The 17,531-nt window shown below is 54.7% G+C and overlaps 1 protein-coding gene across 4 annotated transcripts in view; it reads right to left on the bottom strand.

Moving 5' to 3' along the window:
- Ptpre (protein tyrosine phosphatase receptor type E) overlaps window positions 1-17,531 on the bottom strand; it is a 134,832-nt gene that overhangs the window by 8,675 nt on the left and 108,626 nt on the right. For 3 of the 4 annotated variants that reach the window (XM_046448759.2, XM_046448757.2, XM_046448760.2), the window contains 12 exons: window positions 16,777-16,867; window positions 12,934-13,010; window positions 12,249-12,285; window positions 10,742-10,839; window positions 8,109-8,228; window positions 6,131-6,294; window positions 5,349-5,484; window positions 4,762-4,911; window positions 4,333-4,426; window positions 3,145-3,221; window positions 2,201-2,335; window positions 334-459 (listed from right to left, as the gene is read on the bottom strand). In XM_046448759.2, coding sequence (XP_046304715.1) covers window positions 334-459; window positions 2,201-2,335; window positions 3,145-3,221; window positions 4,333-4,426; window positions 4,762-4,911; window positions 5,349-5,484; window positions 6,131-6,294; window positions 8,109-8,228; window positions 10,742-10,839; window positions 12,249-12,285; window positions 12,934-13,010; window positions 16,777-16,867 — 1,305 coding nt within the window. The remainder of the gene's footprint in view (window positions 1-333; window positions 460-2,200; window positions 2,336-3,144; window positions 3,222-4,332; window positions 4,427-4,761; window positions 4,912-5,348; window positions 5,485-6,130; window positions 6,295-8,108; window positions 8,229-10,741; window positions 10,840-12,248; window positions 12,286-12,933; window positions 13,011-16,776; window positions 16,868-17,531) is intronic. The other variant, XM_046448758.2, reaches the window with a different exon arrangement.

Here is a 17,531-nt window from a genome sequence, read left to right as displayed (position 1 = left end):
TGGCTTCATTCATCTCATCCTCTCCTGCTCACTACTGAGGTCACTGCCCTGGCTGGGAATGGGAGAGTAATGCTGGATGGGTGGGCCTCCGCCTCACAGCCTCAGCCTCCAGCAAGGATGCAGGTGGCCACCAGGAGGTATGGATTCAATGGGAGACTGGCCACTGGATAACCTCGTAGCTCTTCATGTACTCTGGGACTCAGGAAAAGGCAGATAGAGCAGGGCAGGGCAGGTAACAGGTACAGGCCTGGATCTGGCACGGTGACAAGCAGATCCCTGAGTGAGGAGGCTTCATGAGGTCTGCAAGAGCTGAAAGAGCCAGGGCAGCAATACCTGATTGAAGGTGACCAGGAAGTCTCGTATACTGATGGCATCAGAAAGGGTATCACTCTTGATCTCAATGGTTATTTCTCCATGAGTGACTGAGCCCTCTGTCGGCCAGTACTGGTAGCATTTATCCTTGAGAGATGAAATAAAATGTTAAGCCTGGTAACACCTGGCTACTACTGCTTTTGATCTTATGATGTAGAATTGTTGTCAAACCATTTAAGATATTTCACCTGTCCAAGAAAATGACATATGAATCTGAATGTGATATCCATTAATGCCTGTTGATCAAGGGCCCAGAATAGAGTCTAGAAATAAATACATACATGGAACTTCGTACAGAACAGAAAGGAGAGATTATTCAACAAAGAGAGCTGGAAAAATAAAACTGGATCCCTGGCCCTTACCCTGTGCCTCCTGGAGGTGGCCGGATAGGGGCTGTATTCCATAATAGTAGCCTGGAACCCTCATAACAACAAACTGGATAAGCTAAGACTTAAGGCTAAAAACAAGACTGTGAAACCCTTAGAAGAATAAAATATCCTTTCACTTTGGGATACAGAAGGATTTACTAAATAAGACCCCCAATGAGTGAGCCCAAAATGAGGTACTATTAAAAACAGCTGATTGGAGTGAAACTCACATCTCTTATTAACAGACATCAGCGAGAGTGAAAAGACAGGCCACCAACCGCAGAGAGGTGTTTGCAATGCATGAAACCAACCAAGATGAGCATGGAGAGCATGCAGAGAGGTCTTACAAATCATCAGTAATGGGCCCCCTGCCCCGTAGGAGGGAGCACGGTGCAGAGCAAAGCAGGCAGTTTTACAGAAGAGGAAAAGTGCCAGCCACAGATGGGGGAAGTGTGCTCCACCTTGGAGGAGTCAGGGGGATGCAAACAAATCAGGACCAGGAAGAGGTGTGTCTACAATTATTTACTCACAAGGATTAGGGCGCCCAGAACACTAGGCGTGTAACGGATGATAGATCCTACACATCCCAGGTGAGCCCTCTGCAGACCAGTTTGGAAGGAAAGCAGCTGAGAATCATCTGGCAGATTCCCACTGCAGGTGCTCTGCACGGGAGGGCACACTGGAGACCCCACCCAGTGCAGCATGAGACGTGTACAAGAAGGGGCAGCAGCACCATTGATAAAAAGGAAAATGGCAGGAGGAAGGTAAAGAAGGGACGTAATGAAACGAGGCGATGCCAACACAGAAAACCAACCAAAGCTCAGACTTAAGTGGAAAAATCCAGTCCTCGAGGAGCACACATCTAACACTACTCTTTATATAAAGTTCAGACATAAGCAAAAACAAGTCTTTTTTGTCGTCCCCCCTTCCCCTCCCCTCAGCCTGGCAACAGGTGGCCTCCTTTTGGACCCCAAGGATTTGCTGTTCTAAACATTAAGATAAACAGACTCCTGCTGGGTGGTGCTGGGCTCGTTCACCTACACGATGCTTTCTCTGTTGGGTTCACGAATGTTTGTCACATTATGAAGTAAATACGAGAGGGCCAAGGGTGGGTTTCTGGGAAAACGAAACAGAAACGTGCTTGATTTGACTAGAACAATATCAACAGGGGACGCATGTCAATGTCTGTCTCTTTCTTCAGCGGGTGGTGATCTCGACTGACACAGGATCAGGATTTGAACTACGGCTAAAAGGGGTGTTTAGGCCAACACCTCCTCCACCCCCAGAAAAGCAGAGGGTGGAGTAGGACCCTTCTCATCTCTGACCTCTCCGCCTCCTGCCAGGCTGGGCCTCACCAGCCTGTCTGCAGGACGCAAGCAGGTGAGGTGCTGTACGGGGTAGCTGTGGCCACTGCAGGTGCCCAGATGCCCTGGAGGACCTGAGCCAGCGGCAGTGCTCACCTGCTCTCGCTCCTGCACCTCGGTCAGCATCACGATCGTGTGGCACTTCCACTCCCACACCATCCTCCAGAAGTCCTCGACGGTGTGCGCCAGCGGCCCCTGGGTGGCGATGAAATAGTCCTTCTGGCGGTAGCCCTTCAAGTGGGGGAGCAGAGGTTAGAATCCGGTTTCCTTATCTCTGATGGCCACCACCTGCCAGGAGCGCTTAGACAGCCCCAGGCCTGAGGAGGAAAACTTGATCTTCATGGCCTGAACCAAAGCCACGTTGTACACGTGTGTGCACACGCACACCCCCCACACCCATGAAGCAGGCCAGGATGCCCACTTCACCTGAGCACTACACACCTGGCCTCCACCTCCAGCACCTGAGGTCCCCTCCGAATGGCTACTGTGAACTACCAACTGCAGCATATTGATGGGATGGGGGTCTGGGCAGGGACCTAGGCGTGGAGCTGGAGGAAGGTGCTTCAAATCCCAGCTCCACCAGGGCCCCACTGACATCTGAAGTCATCTCCTCAACTGCAAACGGGAACACTAATGTGCATTTGGCCACAAGGTCTATCCTGCCTGCTTTTCTGCAGATGCCATTGTGCATAAGGACATGCTGTGGCCTGGACACATGATCCTGTTGTCCATATCGTAGGTACAAGTCACAGAAATAGCCCAGGGAGGAAGCCCTGGAGGTATGGCTGGGGTGTAATGGGTGTGTTTGAGAAAAGCAGCTCGCAGTGGAAGCTGGTGAAGAAATGGCCACTGACCCCGCAGTGTCATGGCCTATTCCCAAGCACACGCTTATTTTTTTTTTTAAACAAGCAACTTGGCTACCAGCAGCTGAGTTTCTGCAGACTTGCCAGTGCCTTCTATGGTGAAAACAAGGTACCAGAGAGTGTGGCCACACAGGAAGGCATACACACACCATGCACACCTTAGGCCACAGTACTTACGTCTATGAAGGATGCATTGATGTAGTCCGTGTACTCCTGACCCCTTTTCATGGAGAGGATCACTCGATTGAAGTCATCTGCAAATGGCATTATGTTTCAGCGAGAGCAGATACTGTCCTGCCCTGAAAACCTTGACCTGTTGCTATACACTTCCAAAACGTGAGGCCACCTCTTTGGGGCCTTTACCATATAAAGCAGGTTAATAAAGTTTTCTAGGGAAGTTTTGTTTTGTTTCTTTGGAAAGCTCTGAAAATAATCCAGTTATTTCTTTCATGTTTCATGAATCGATATGATACATACTAAATTACAAGTATTAAAACCACTGACTTTAAGGAATACAGAGTGTAGCCAGTAGGAGCTGGAACTGCCAGCCTGAGGATACTGTGGCCATGGAGAATCACGGGTCTGAGTGGGGAAGGCTGGCCCAGCCCCAGGAACTTCTGCTCTCTGCAGCACAGGTGACCGCGGTGAGAGCAAGCCCACTCCAAAATTGCCGTGGCAGGCGTTTGTTGAGCAGTGGGTCCGTCAAGGGCACGTTGTCTGCAACACGGCTTGCCCTCTTCTTGGCCGGGCGCTGTCCCACCTCCCTCCCATGTGCGTCGGTGCCCTCAGTGTCCACTCTTCGCCCTAACTTCTCTTTCTTTCTCCCCACTGGATGAGACCCCAGATGTGGGCTCCTACCTCCTTGCTGACCACTGCCTCCCGTGCCCACAGTGTCAGCAGAGTCCCAGCTCCACTTGCGGCCCTGGTCTTACCCTCCCCACGTCTCTTCCTGGAAAGGCCCAGCTGCCTTGGGTTCCGATCTGGCTGTGCACATAGCCTCAGCCCACACTCACGCTCCCCTCTGCAGGGGTCCAGAATAAGGGCCCAGGCCTGCCCGTGGCAACCCTCTCAGCTTCCCTGGGCCCTCCCTGCAGGGCAGTCAGGGGCCTCCCCTGCCTCTGGGCCACATCCCAGGCTGGGACACACCTGGACTGCTTGGGCTACCTGGGTGCCCCAGAAAGGTCTTCTCTTCTCAATATTTGATAATAGCATCCAGGGGCCCAGAGTCTGGATCTGTGGGCACCCGCTCCTGACCCTGGTTTATAGAGGTGGTTGGTCAGCAGGCTCTCAGCAACTGAGAGCAGCCCATCCCAGCCCCTGCCCCAGTCTGCCCTGAGGGGTGGCGACCTGAGCAGGCGGCCTTACACGGGATGATCTGGATGACTCGGGCCTTCTTCATGTTTGCTGGTAAGTTGCCGGTCCTCATGTTCTCCTTCATGATCCGGACATTGGTCAATTTCTGCACAATTGATAGGACACAGTGATGCAGTTATAACTCCTGGGAAAAGTGCTCAGCCAATAACAGTCCTACTGTGGGGGCCCCTGGACACGGGGAACACCTGTCTCCATTCCAATAAGTAGCCTCAGCATTGGGAGATAACAGGTGGCCTCAAGCCTCATCCCCTGCTTTCAAAGCTATGAAAGCCCCTCACCATTCTTCCTTGAAATCATGATCCAGCACGTGCCCTGCTCCTCCGAGGTTAGCCAAGAGGGTAAATGATGGAAAGGCTCCATCTCAAGGGTCACTTCTCCTCAGCCCGCCCACCAGGAGATGGTGCACCCTGGCCCACTTACCCTGAACTCCTCCTCCAGCCCGATCTTGTCCAAGTGGGTGGCGGTGCCATGCAAAGTCTGCAGGTGCCTTTCCAGGGAGGACACGTCCAGCTCCGTGTCCCCGTAGAGGTAGTACTCCAGCAAGGCTTGGTAGATGAATGTGTACTGCACCTGCGGGAGACCCAGGGTGCCCAGCCTCGACTCTGCCCTGGGCACAGTGGGGCTGTTCTCGTCTCTGTTTGCCCACGGAGGGAGGCTGGGGGCAAAAGTCAGATTCACGGCCACAGAGATTGGTCATTTAGGCCCTCCAGTAAAGAGGATGGTAGACACTGGTGTAAACTGAGGACACCAGGTGCCATCTGGGGTAGCATAGTCACCCATGGCCTATGAAGACATGGAGGACAAGGCTGGGCAGTCCCCAGGGCCCAAGGGAGAGAGGGCAGAATGAGAAAGGAGCCAGGCCTGATGCTCAGCATGCTCCTGGATGCTACCTGCCTATCAACACCTGGGCCACAGGGGAGAGGCCGCGAGCCCCAACGTGCCTGTCTGGCAAGGGCCCTGAGGCTGCCTGGCAAGCTCAGACCAGGGTGGGAGAAGGCATCACTCACATCTGTCTGAACCATCTGAGGGCGCTGATTGCGGATTCGTGACACAAACTCGAAGACATCGACCTTCTGCTCCGAGTGTATCATATCCATCATGGCATCGATCACGATGAAGGTGCCCGTCCGGCCCACACCCGCGCTTTGGAGAAGAAGAAAGATGCCACCTCCTGGGTCACATTCCCCTGAAGTAAGGAGCCTGGGGAGAGCTTGGGGTAGGCTGGAGCTCCAGGACAGAGCAGGAGGAAAGTCAGGGAAACTTCTCCTGGGTGCTTGAGGGGTGAGTCTACGGTGTGACCACTAGAGGGCGCTGCGACCTCAGTAACGTTCTCCGGGGGCCACAGACACCAGCAGCTTTCTATGAGGCTGTGTGGGTAATTTTATCAGCAGCCAAACATTTTCTTCTGGTTATCATGGGCATAATTGTGTCCTGGCAAGGGAGGACATCCTGGGTGTGTTCCTTGGGATCCAAGGGATCATGAGGTCCCTGGGGGAGCGGAGGGGAAGGCCCAGGGGAGGCCTGTGGCCCCACTCCCACGGTCAATCTGTGTCTCTCTGCTTGGTTGACTTTACATATGGGGGTCTTTTCTCAAAAGCCACCGAAGCCAGGCTCTGCTACATGGGATGTGCTGGGGAGACCCTGAACTTGCCCCTGCTCTCTCCCTGCAGGGCTGTTGGAGCTACCACTCAGGAATGGCCCACCCCCGGCCCGCCCCCCTGACACCTTGACATTGACCACTGGCCACTGTCCCACGAGCAAGGCTTCCCTCCACAGCCCACCCTCGTACCTGCAGTGAACCACGATGGGCCCGGCGTGTGCGGGGCTGAGCGTCCGCACTTTCTTGAGGAACTTGAGCATCCCGATGGGGGTGAAAGGCACTCCAAAGTCAGGCCAGCTGGTGAAGTGCAGCTGCGAGACCAGCCGCGGGGCCTTGCAGCCCTCTGCGAGCTGCTGTGGAGGGCAAGGCGAGTCAGGGGCGGGGTGGCCCTCGCCTGCCCACCCACATCCCTACTGAGGTCCTTGCCTGGGCTCCACAGGGCCATCAGGCTGTGGCAGCAGGGGCTCTTGTGGGTGTCAGTGCCCATCAATGTGAAGAATGCCCAAGTGGGAACCCTGGCGCTGGCCACTGCTGACACCATGGGCTCTGGCAGGGGGCAGGGAGCAGGGCCATGGGCACCTGGCCATGCCCAGGCCATGCAGGCCTCAAGTAGCCAGACATCCCCAGAGCAGGTCCTAAGAGAGTCCACTTCAAGGAGGGGCCTACCCTGCTCTCCCTGCACAGCCCCACTTCTCTCCCATGTCCTGAGCGATCAGCAACAGCACCTTCTCCCCCGAGGAGTGTCTCAACTTGGGGAGAAAAGAAGGGGGCCTGTTCATCAGAGACCCCCGGTCCCCCAGAGCCTCTCTGCTCTTGGGACCCAGAGCCTGTGGGTTTAGTTCACTTGCCCCAGACCATGGAAGGCTCGAGGTATGTCTGGAGGGGCGTGTGTGTGTTGGCATGTGCACATGTGTGTGCAAGTGCCTGTGCCTCCAGGAGAGAGGAAAGCAGGGCGAGAAGAACAATAAAACTTACTCTCTCCCTTTCTTGCTGTGGCTTCTAGTAATCTCAGCCTCATATTTTTAAATTTGATTATACCAATCACTCTATCCTCGAATCCTGATAAAATGTCTGCCTTATTCTTTTAGTGGGGAACTACAGGAAGTGTGAAAAACAACCAGGAGGTTTTGGACACATTTTGAAACTGTTTTAAAAAATGCTGCCTCAACCATCAAGAACCCAAGCAAAAATGCTGGAGAGGATGTGGGGAAAAGGGGCCCTTCCACACTTCGGGGTCGTAGATTAGTACGACCACTAAGGAGGCTCCCCCAAAGGCCAGGCGTGGAGCCTCCACACGGCCCAGCCATGCCACTCCCTGGTATTCTCCCCAGTGAATTAAAGCCATCACACTACAGTGAGACATGCACACCCGTATTTATAGCAGCTCAATTCACCATAGCCAAACTATGGAACCGGCCCAGGTGGCCATCAACAGATAAATGGATAAAGAAAATGTGGTATATTTGGAGTTTTATTCAGCCATAAAGAAAAATGAAATTATGTCATTTGCAGGAAAATAGATAGAACTTGAAAACAATATGTTCGGTGAGATAAGCCAAACTCAGAAGGTCAAGGGTCATATGTTTTCTGTCCCGTGTGGAGGCTGGAGAGGAAAAAGGAGAAGAAAGGCGGGGTGGGGTGGGCAGGGATCTCATGAACATGACGGGAGGCCAGTGGAGGAAAGGGCCAGCGGGAGTGGGGGCAGCAGGCAGGGAGGAGGGCCGGGGCCTGGCTAGGCCACATGGCATTGTCACCTACTGTGCACTGTGCGCATGTGTGATTATGCAGCGACAAATCCCGTCAGCATGTACAACCATAATGCACCAGGTAGAAAATGGGAAAAAAACGGAAATGGCCATCTAGACATGGGCTACTTTTAGACTAAAATAAATAAACTAATTAAATAAAAATAAGCTGCCTTCCACGTCACGTGAAATGACAGCTTGCCACTGAGGGGGACTCAGATGCCCTGCCCTGCCAAAAGACTCTTCCTCCTTCCCAGGGAGCCACAGAACAGACGGCCTCTCTGCAGACTTGTCACAGCCCCCTCCGTGAGGGTCTTGCAGGAGGGACGCAGCTTCCCGTGTTGTAAAGTGTAGAAATGTGTTGACCCCCAGCCTGTGCTCCCAGGAATGGCCCTGGCGGGGTGGCCGCAGGGCGTGCTCACCGGCTGTATGCAGAACTTGCGGATGGTGTAGTCCACCAGGACCACGCAGTCCTCCACGCACACCCGGATGTTTCCGTAGGTCCAGCAGCCCTGGTCGGGCCAGTACTGATAGCACTTTTCCTGCATGGAGCAACACACAGAAACAAACAGATCCTCAAGGGTGCCTCGTCACCCCGCCCAGTCCCCGCCGGCCACACAGGGCCCCTGGACCAGGATTGAGACGCAGTTCCTTGGGATGGGAAAGCAGGCGGGAGAGCGTTTCCCTTATCAGTGGGGCAGGTGAGGTCGCACCATAGGAAAGAAGCCCCAGGACCAGGCCTGGCCGGGCTTGCTGGTTTCAGCTGTGGTCTCTTTGGTCTGCTCGCTCACTTGTAGAGCTGGCCTCAGCCTGCTCTGTTCAGAGCTGGGCAACCTGACCCAAGATAGCCCTCAGGCTAGAGTGAAGCTCACTCCTTGTCCCCAAGGACGCCTGCAGACACTTCACACAGGTCCTCCCCTCTGCCTGTTCACCAAGCACTTGTTAGCAGCACCTCCTGGCCCTGTTCAAGGGCAGAAGCCTGAAGCCAGGAGAATAGGCTGATGCAGGATCTGCCAGGTGGCACTTGGTGACAGAGGCTATTTCCTTACCATCTCACCCTCTGAAGTTGAAACGGCCCCAAACACAGTCTCCAGGAGCTCTTATTTCCTGGTGCCCCTAGCATCTACCTGTAGGAGTTTCCTCTCAGCACGAGCACATGAATGAATGGGGACTCGCAACAAGAGGGGAGCTATGTGGGGGCTGCACTGAGAAGTCTCTGAAAGTTAACCAGCCTCCAGGCATCTGACAGTTTGTCTTGGAAATGGCCCAGGGGTGGCACAGCTAACCGGCCAATTTTCCAGGATTAATAATCCTCTATAGCATGAAGTGCCTGGTAATTACCAGAGACCAGCATCCTGGTGTTATGACACCCATGGGACACCTCCCCCAGCCCCCACCCACCACATCCTGGCCCAGGCTCCCGATGTTCACAGGGAGTCTCTGAAGCAGCCCGAGGAACACCCAAGGGTCCTGGTTTGGGTGAATCTCGCCCCGCCCTGGGGCTGTTGGGACCAGTCCACAATTCCTGCCTTGAAAGGTTCTAGCAAGAAGGAGCTCAGGCTCCGGCCCTGACAGGCTCCTGGTGACTGTCCCTGGGTCCTCGCCTCCCCTCCCTCCATCAATCATGAGATGCCAGCCTCATTTCACAATGTGCTCCTCAGGAAGTGGAGGCAGGAGACCACAAGCAAAGTGCAAGCAGCCGAGAAAAGGGAACTCTCTTGAGCAATGTTTCATCTGGGCTCCGGCAGGCAGCACTGAGTCACAGGATGGACACCCACGGAAGGAGGCCCAGAGGAGGATCAGAGAGCAGGGCCAAGCCCTGGGCAACAGTACGTGGGGGACACGGGGGTGGGGGTCCGCCAGCCACAGCTTCTGCACTGGGCTTGTGCTTCCTGTTTGGAGAAGCGGCCCCCGGGAAGACTGCCTGAGGGGGTGGCCAGTCACAGGGGTCCCGGGCCCGGGGGAAGGGTGACCTGCTGGTCTACAGTGTGGGGGCTCCTCCACAGCTGCCCAGGGAAGGAAAGGCTAGCATTCTGGGCCCTGCTTCCTTCCCGTCATTCCTTCCATGAGTGACCAAGGATGAGGAGGCAGAGTCACTGTGAGAAGGCGTGGTACTCCCCAGCCCTGTCCCTCAAAAACCTGAACAGAAACCACCACGCCATTCCGACCAACCAGAAGGCCAGAATCCGTGACTAGAGGCTTTTTCCTGTGCGTTTCAGGTGGAAACACTTAGGAAGGCTTCCGCCCTGGCTGCGACCCCAGGACCCACCATTTCGCCTGAAAGCTCAGTTCCCCCCAGAGTCCTCAGCATGTCCAGGTGCCTTGGGGCCTGACCATCACCTGCCGTGCAGGAGAGGCCTGGGCAGGGGCTGGCAGGACAGACATTCCCCCCATGCAGGCCCTTCATGCTGGACATGCTGGGACACGCTCTCCCCGCAGGGTTGCTCCACTGAAGAAGCCTCCTTCGGACTCTGGGTCCTCCTTCCATTTGGAGAACAAGCTCACTACCCACACCAGGTCCTGCCTGGGCCACAGACCTCCAGGGGCTCCGCGGCCCTCCCGCGGCCCTCCGTGACCCTCCGCGGCCCTGCTCCAGCCTGATCCTGGCATCTGGGAGGGAGCCCATCTGTCGGGGGGACACTGAGGAGGACTTGCTGCATTCGGCGTGAGGCAGCTCAGCTGTCCTTTGTGGCTGTTCATGGTGGCTGGGGTCCCCTTCCTCCCTCCCACGTGCATCTCTCATCTGCAGGACAAGCAGGCGACGGTGCTTCCCCGGTCTGAGGCCTTCCACATCCACACCCCACACATTCTGGGTCTTGATTCTGGAATCCGCTGCTCCCTGTGGGGAGACGGCCCTCGGCCAGTGCTGGGTTGACACCTGGGCCCGTTGTTCGTGTGCAGAGCAGGGCGGCGAGGGTCCAGGAGCATGGTGAATTTATTTTAAGATGAAAGTGCTGTAAGTCCCTGAGTGCTTTCCCCTGTACTGCTTGCTAGAAGGGATGGACATGGCAAAGGACGGGGAGGGACAGGAACTAAGCCCGAGGTGGGGACTCACCTCTTTTCTTTCTTTCAGGTTGGTCAACATGACGATGGTGGCGGACTTCTGCTCCCAGACCATTCTCCAGAAGTCGTTCACAGTCTCCTGTTTAGGGCCTGAGCCCGGAGGACAGGTCCAGAGTCAAGGGCATGCGCAGAAGCCCCTGGGCCCCAGCCTGGCTCCTGCTGGCCTGCACAACTGCACTGTCCCTCCTGGGCACAGCACAGCTGGTTGGGCATTTCAGACCCTGAGATGCCAGAGCCAGTGACGGCCATCCCTGCCTGTCCTGCATCAGGACACCCAGGACACCCAACTGAATGTCGGCTGCGTTTGGATTCTTATATTCATGGGCATTAAAGGGGTATTCAGAGGAGGGCTGGGTCTAATGCTACCCTTCAAAGTGACCTGTTCATTTCTCAGAATAGCAGGCCCCTCCAGAACTTCTGATTCATAAAAGACGTGTGTGTGTGTGTGTGTGTGTGTGTGTGGTGTGAAAGGGGGGGAGATTGCAGGTTGATGACTCACCTTCCACTTCTCACCCCCCCCCCTTCTTTGGTCAAGATCTCAATCTCTTAGCATAAATAAGATGTGAACAAAATTTAGAGTGTCTCTAGAAGAAAGTCTTCTGCCCTTTGTCCACTTCCTGTCCACTAAAGACACAGTGCCTGCAGGTGCACCAGCCATTTTGTGACCTTGAGGCTGGGAGCAACAAGAGAAGGAGGGCAGGGCAGAAAGATAAAGCAGCCCCTCCCTTGAGCTGTTGTCCCAGCCTTGGGCTGCCTCCCCTGAGATGCCTGCTCATAGGAGAGAAAAACATGCTTTTATCTCTTTTTAGCCAATGTTTGTCAGGTCTCCTGACACTTTCGGCTAGACATAGCTCTGATCCTCTGTGCGTGAATGTGTGTGGGTTTCTATTTCCCAGGGAATCTGGGTTATGACGAGCTTTCCAGGTTATTGTCATAAACTGTGAATTTTGGGACCCACCTATAGATTCTTGGCCCAAGAGGAGGAAGTCAGAGAACTCTAGTTTAGCTCCCCTGATACCCACTGCGCGCAGCAGGGGCACCTGCAGACTCAGCATCTGCTGGAGGGGAGGGAAGCTGGGCCCAAGGGCTCAAGTGCAAGACAGTGTTCAAGGCTGAGAGCGTGATTTTATGGCCGAGTCCTCCTGGCAGGGGCCTTCATCTAAGAGGCAACTCAGCCCCCCGCCCCTAGCCTTGGAGCTACAAGGAGACCAGGGAGAGAAGGTGAAGGGGGTCCAGCCCACCAAATGTGCCAGAAGAGCAGCAGTGGGCTGCTGTGGGTTGTGTGTAGATGGTGCAGGTGTGGAATAGACTGGTGTCTGTCTACACGCACCCACGGTGTGCACGGACATTGGACATGCCTGCTAACCATAGCAGCACAACCCCCCCCACACACACACACGCAGAAAAATCCAATATCGATGACTGGTATCTTTGGCAGGTAGATAGTCACATCATTTTACCTAAATAATGCTCAGAAGTTAATTTAGTAAAAAGCTTACCTTGAGCTGCTATGAATTTATTCTTCTCTTTGTAGCCCTAGAAAAATAAAATCAGATTTTTAATTATTCAGAATGATCTGATGAAAAGATCTTAGTATCATCAGAAAGGGAATCCGTGTCACCACAGAGGATGTGACAGATAAAAGTGAGGAGAGAAAACTCACTAGCAATTTCAGAAATGGCAAAAGCTCTTCTCCTGGGTCCCCTCGATGGTGTTTTCTTCCTGCCAACTTCCCCAGACACACATGCACATAAGCAGGACCTTGGACATTTATATTTTAAAAATTGGGGCAAAATTTACAAATCCTATTGAGTCCTTGTATTTTAAATGTGAATTTTATAATTTATATTAATGATCTTTTAGAGATCAATTTAAACAAATTTTAATAATTGATTATATATGGTTTTACCATAATTTATTTAACCAGTCATCACTGAACTAGCTGGTTCTCGTGTCATGGGATAAACATGGCTGTCATGTGGTTATCTCTGTTACTGTCTGGTGTGACCTCCATGTTCTGACTTCTTGACAGCAGGTTCCTGGGTGCTGGTGGCTCTGTGCCCTTGGTGCTCTGTGTGGCCAAGTGCCCAGAAAGGCCATAGAAGAAAATGCCCCTGTCATGACTCAGACTCAGTCCAAGTGCCTGTGTTCCCGGGCCAGGGGGTGCAAAGCCGTGTGACTTACGTCTATGTAGGAGGCGTTGATGTAGTCCGAGCCGGGGATTCCGTCCACTTGGCTCAAAATTACCCTGGAGTGGTCATCTGGAAAAACCAGACAAACCCGTGTTGTCAGGGGAGGAACCTGCACTTCCTTCACCTGAAGTGTTAGCTACCAGCAAGGACCCGACTGGGTGGCCCCCAGCAGTGCCGGGCAGCAGAGGTGCATTCTACAGCTGCCGTGGGGCTGCGGGCGCCCTGAGGCTGCAAGGGCACCTGCTCTGGGCCGCCTTGATTCCCACAGCTGTGGGATGACAGCAGTGGGATGTCAGCGTTGGGTCAGGACTCGTGGGTGAACACGTACACAAGGCATGACAGAGCACGCTGGAACCCCTGCCAGCAGATGACTGGGCACTGTGGGCCCGGTATTCACAAGTGTGGAGCACACAGGAGAACCTCAGGACAGGACTTGGGTCCACCTTCGCAGGCTCTCCAGGGTATCTGGGAGCTGGGTGTGGGGTTCGGGACCTTGAGCCCCACCCCCATCCCTGGCCGTCTGCAAGGGCACCTGTCTGCCCTGGGCTGGAAGCAAGCAGGGCTCACGCAGGCCCAGCCCAGCCTGAGCTGGAGTCCAACCTGCTGGGGTGGGCTTTCCAGAGTGGGAGTGGACAGGGTGCTGTCTGTGTGTACATGCTTGTGTGTGTGTGTGTGTGTGTGCGCCATGTGCATGCTTGTGGAGAGGTCTATTTGTGGTGTTTCCTGTGGGGTGTGTGTGTGTGTGGTGTGCAATATGCTGGGATGTCAGTGAGTTGAGTGTGTCACGTGTGGCCCATGTATACGTGTGTGGTGTGTTTGTGGCCTACTCTGTGTGTTGTGTGTGAATATGTTGCATGTGTGTGCTCTACATGTGTGCTCTATTGTGTGTGCTCTGGTGTGACGTGTGGTGTTGTGCGCTCACTGGGGAGGCTACAGCCTTTGTGGGCTCCGTTACTTCTGCCTTCTTGGGCCTTTGTTTCAGAAAAAAGCGAAAGCTGTCCTCCTTCCACTGTGTGAGAAGTTAGTGAGCAGGCGGCTGCGACCGAGGCTGGACTCTGCAGCGTGTCTGAGTCTCAAGGAACTGGGCCATCTCCATGGCCCTGGAGGTGTCACCCAGCCTGGGACCCAGCCCACGTCCATCCGAGTGTCCGGGCTCAGGCGCGGTGAGTGGGTGACACTGCCATTGCTCCCTTTCATCCTCCTCCTGGGGCGGCGGTGGCTGTGGTGCTGGAGCACGGCCCCGTCTCACGTCACATGCTGGGGTCTGAACTCACAGGAAGTCTATCCACTTGGCCAGTGCTAGTGGTCCTGACCCCTGTGCCTGGGCTTCATTGTGGGGCCAGATCTGCCCTGCTGCTGGCAGAGGGGGTCGTGAAGCCCCAGGGACAGTCACAGTGACACGCAGGCAGGGCATTCAAGCCCAAGCCCACAGCCATGCTGACTTCACCCCCTCGCTCCTGCCCAGCCTGACAGCCCAGCGGAAGCAGCGCTGGCGGAGCACGTGCAGGGCTGGCTCAAAATACCGTGATGACTTACACTTGAGGACGGTTATAGACCAGCAGAGGGAAAATAGCCTCTGGTTAGATTTAGAATCTTGCAGCTTCTATGAGCTTCCTGTTTTTTATTCTAAAAAGTCACACTTCACTCTCAAAACATTATTTTTGAAAATCATCAGCCTTTGGCATTTATTCCAGAAAAGGAGACCCCTGGAGCCTTTCAGCCGGTGCAAGTCCTGTCCCCCCAGGAAGACCTTGACCTCAGCTCCTGGGGTCGAAGACGGTGCAGGAGCTTCAGGGGCACCTTTCAACCTGGTATGAGCTGCCCCAGGCTTGGGAAGAAGAGGAAAGGCAGGGTCTCCACTCCCCTCCCCCACCAACATTTGCTCCCACCCTGGGTGAGAAGGGGCCTCACAGCTTGGCCCTGGCAGCCCTGAGAGCCCTCTGTTGTCCCAAGATCCAGCCACTATCCTGGCACCAGCAGGGCCCTCAGGGGCACCTCTCTCTCAGCTGAATGTCACCTAGTTGGTTCATGCCAGGGACAATGTCCCCAGCCACCCTTCCTGAATCCTACCTCCCACCACCCGTGTGAAACACAGAACTCCCTGCAGCACCCCTAGCCCTGGATGGCTGCCAGCACCCAGGAGTTCCTGTGGAGGGGCCTCCCGGGCAGGGTGGGGTGGGGAGGACCCCCGGGAAGCTCAGCCACCTGGCCAGCACCTGCTGCCCTTCCTTGCTTGAAGGAAGGCTGCTTCCTTTCACAGTGCAAGCTGCTGAGAGAAGACCAGCAGGAGAGGCCCTGCCCAGTCCAGTTAGGACTCCCAGAGGAAGTGGTTGCCCCACTGGCCAGGGTGTAGGAGATTTCCATACCTGGCCACCAACTCTGGTCCCACAAGATCCCCAGGAAATACTCTTAATTAACAATGTAAGTATGCTTTAAGCAGCAAGGGTTCGGTGATTAAGAGAGAGGACAAGAGTCCTCACATAAGAGAGGACCCTGGGAAGGTGCTTGGTGCTGAGTAGGTCCTTCACACACATGAGCAATGCAGGCATCAGTTAAGCTGGTCGACTAAGGTGACTAAATTAGAAACGGATACTCATCTTGAATACCCTGATTTCTATTGGACATGTATTACTCTGAAGAGCCTGACTCCTCCTCTTGTGGTCACGCTTTCCTTCAAACTGTGGAGCCACGTAAGTGCCTCCCCCCACCCCCCCACCCCCGTCTTGGATTCCTTCAGTTATTCCAGCAGCAGGTCCTCTGACTTGGTCTCACTCTGTGCCCAGAATGCCACCCTCACAGCTCAGCTCCTGACCCATTCCCTGGATCTCCCCAGGCTGCCTCTACAACGAGAGACTACTTGATTGTCTAGTTTTAGTTGTATCGTGGGCTCACACAGGGCTCTGTCAAACCACATATGAACCCCATGCATGTAAAATGGGTAAGGATATTTCTTGAAACGCGGGAGACCAGTCACCACAGAGCTCATACACACACAGTAGATGTCATTCTACCCTGAAACTGCATTTAAGAGTAACACGAAGCCCACCATCATGAGTTCTCTGACCCCATGGGGCACTGCCCAGGAGCATGGTCTGTGGGCCATGAGGAGGGTGGGGCTCAGGATTCAAACTGCATTTGGTGGAGTCCTTGCAGACTGCTGCTCCATTGGCCTGGCAGGAGGGGTCCAGACTGGGTGCAGGCTGTCACTACCAGCCTTGCAAAGGCTGCTGGGAGCCTGAGGGTTTGGGCTGGCACGGCCTAGACAGCTGCAGCAGATCATGAGAAGCCCTGTGCTGAGCTGCCACACCCAGCTCTGATTGTCCCTGGTCCACAGCCACCGTTAGCTCTTGGGGTGAAAATTGGATTCTAAGCCTTCCCACAAAGATGCCAGACCCCAATAGGTTTCTTATTCTGTTACTTCTGTCCTTGGTCCAGGACCCTACAGAATGCTAGGGATTTTATGCTTGTGGCCAAGAGCACTGAGTCTGAGGGAGAGGAGCTGTCCAGGGCACCAGCAGGCCTAGAGGGGGCCTAGGACTGATTTTGATAGGAGGGGCTCTGCCTGGTGATGCCCAAGACCATGCAGCAGCACCCCTACCCTGCCTGTCCCCGGGCATCCAGGCCTGAACAATGAACACAGGCTTAGCACCAGATCCCCGAGCAGTAATGGGGCCCGAGCCTCCTGCAGGGAGACAGACCCAGAGAGGAGGGCTGCACTGCTCCTGGTGTGAGTGGATGCTGCGTACTGCTGGACAGACACAGCCGCTGGGAGCTATAAGAGAAGGCCAAGTTTAGCCTAGATGGCACCAACCATGCAAAATAAGTAAAATCTTACTGGGAAGGATGTTGGGATATCTGTTTTTCTCTCTGTTTTCTTCTTTATTTGCCAGTTCGAACGTCCCTTGTATGTGTCCAGATGGCAACGACTGGAAGAAAATGCAGAGTTGGAGCTAAATATGATGAATCCACCTCTGGCCCCCAGAGCTTCCCTGCCAGGCACAGGAATCAAAGGCACCTCAAGCCATCCTCCTCTGCCCATCATCCATCTCCGCTTCAGACCCTGTATGGGCACAGCCCAGGCGTCCTCCCCAAGGAGGGATGGAGTGACCAGGAGACAGAGCAAGGAGGGCTGAGAAGGGATACCTTGACTCAGGGGCGGGGCGGAGAGGAGTAAAATGACCCAGGGAAGTGGAGAGGGAGGTGACCACAGACACGGCCCTGGCTTTGCTCAGGACTCAAGGGGTCTCTGTGGACCAGTGAGGTCACGGCTGGGAGCTTGTTACAAGGCGATTCTTCAGCCCTTCCTACCCAGACCCAGTGAGCCAGCTCCTGTTCTCCAAGTTCCCCAGTGACCTGGTTCAGGGCCCACTGGGGTTTGGGACACACCCCTTCACAAGGCCTTGGTCCCAGATGAGGGGGGGGGTGTGAAATGAGGACCAGGATGCTAAATCCGATGACAGCATGGCAGGTGTGTACGCAGCGTCTGAGCCCTTAGTTCCTTCTACTCCCGGGAGCCACCACTTCTGGTTCTGGGCTGTCTCCAGCTGTGCTGTTTGCTCACTGTTGGGACACATCCCACGTGCAGGGGCG

Source organism: Marmota monax, unplaced genomic scaffold, assembly GCF_021218885.2.
Source record: "Marmota monax isolate L192 unplaced genomic scaffold, Marmota_monax_Labrador192_F-V1.1 WCK01_AAM20220418_F8-fsc00076, whole genome shotgun sequence".
Lineage (NCBI taxonomy): Eukaryota > Metazoa > Chordata > Mammalia > Rodentia > Sciuridae > Marmota > Marmota monax.
Note: the sequence above shows the minus strand (reverse complement) of the source record. Positions and strands in the feature narration are given on the sequence as shown.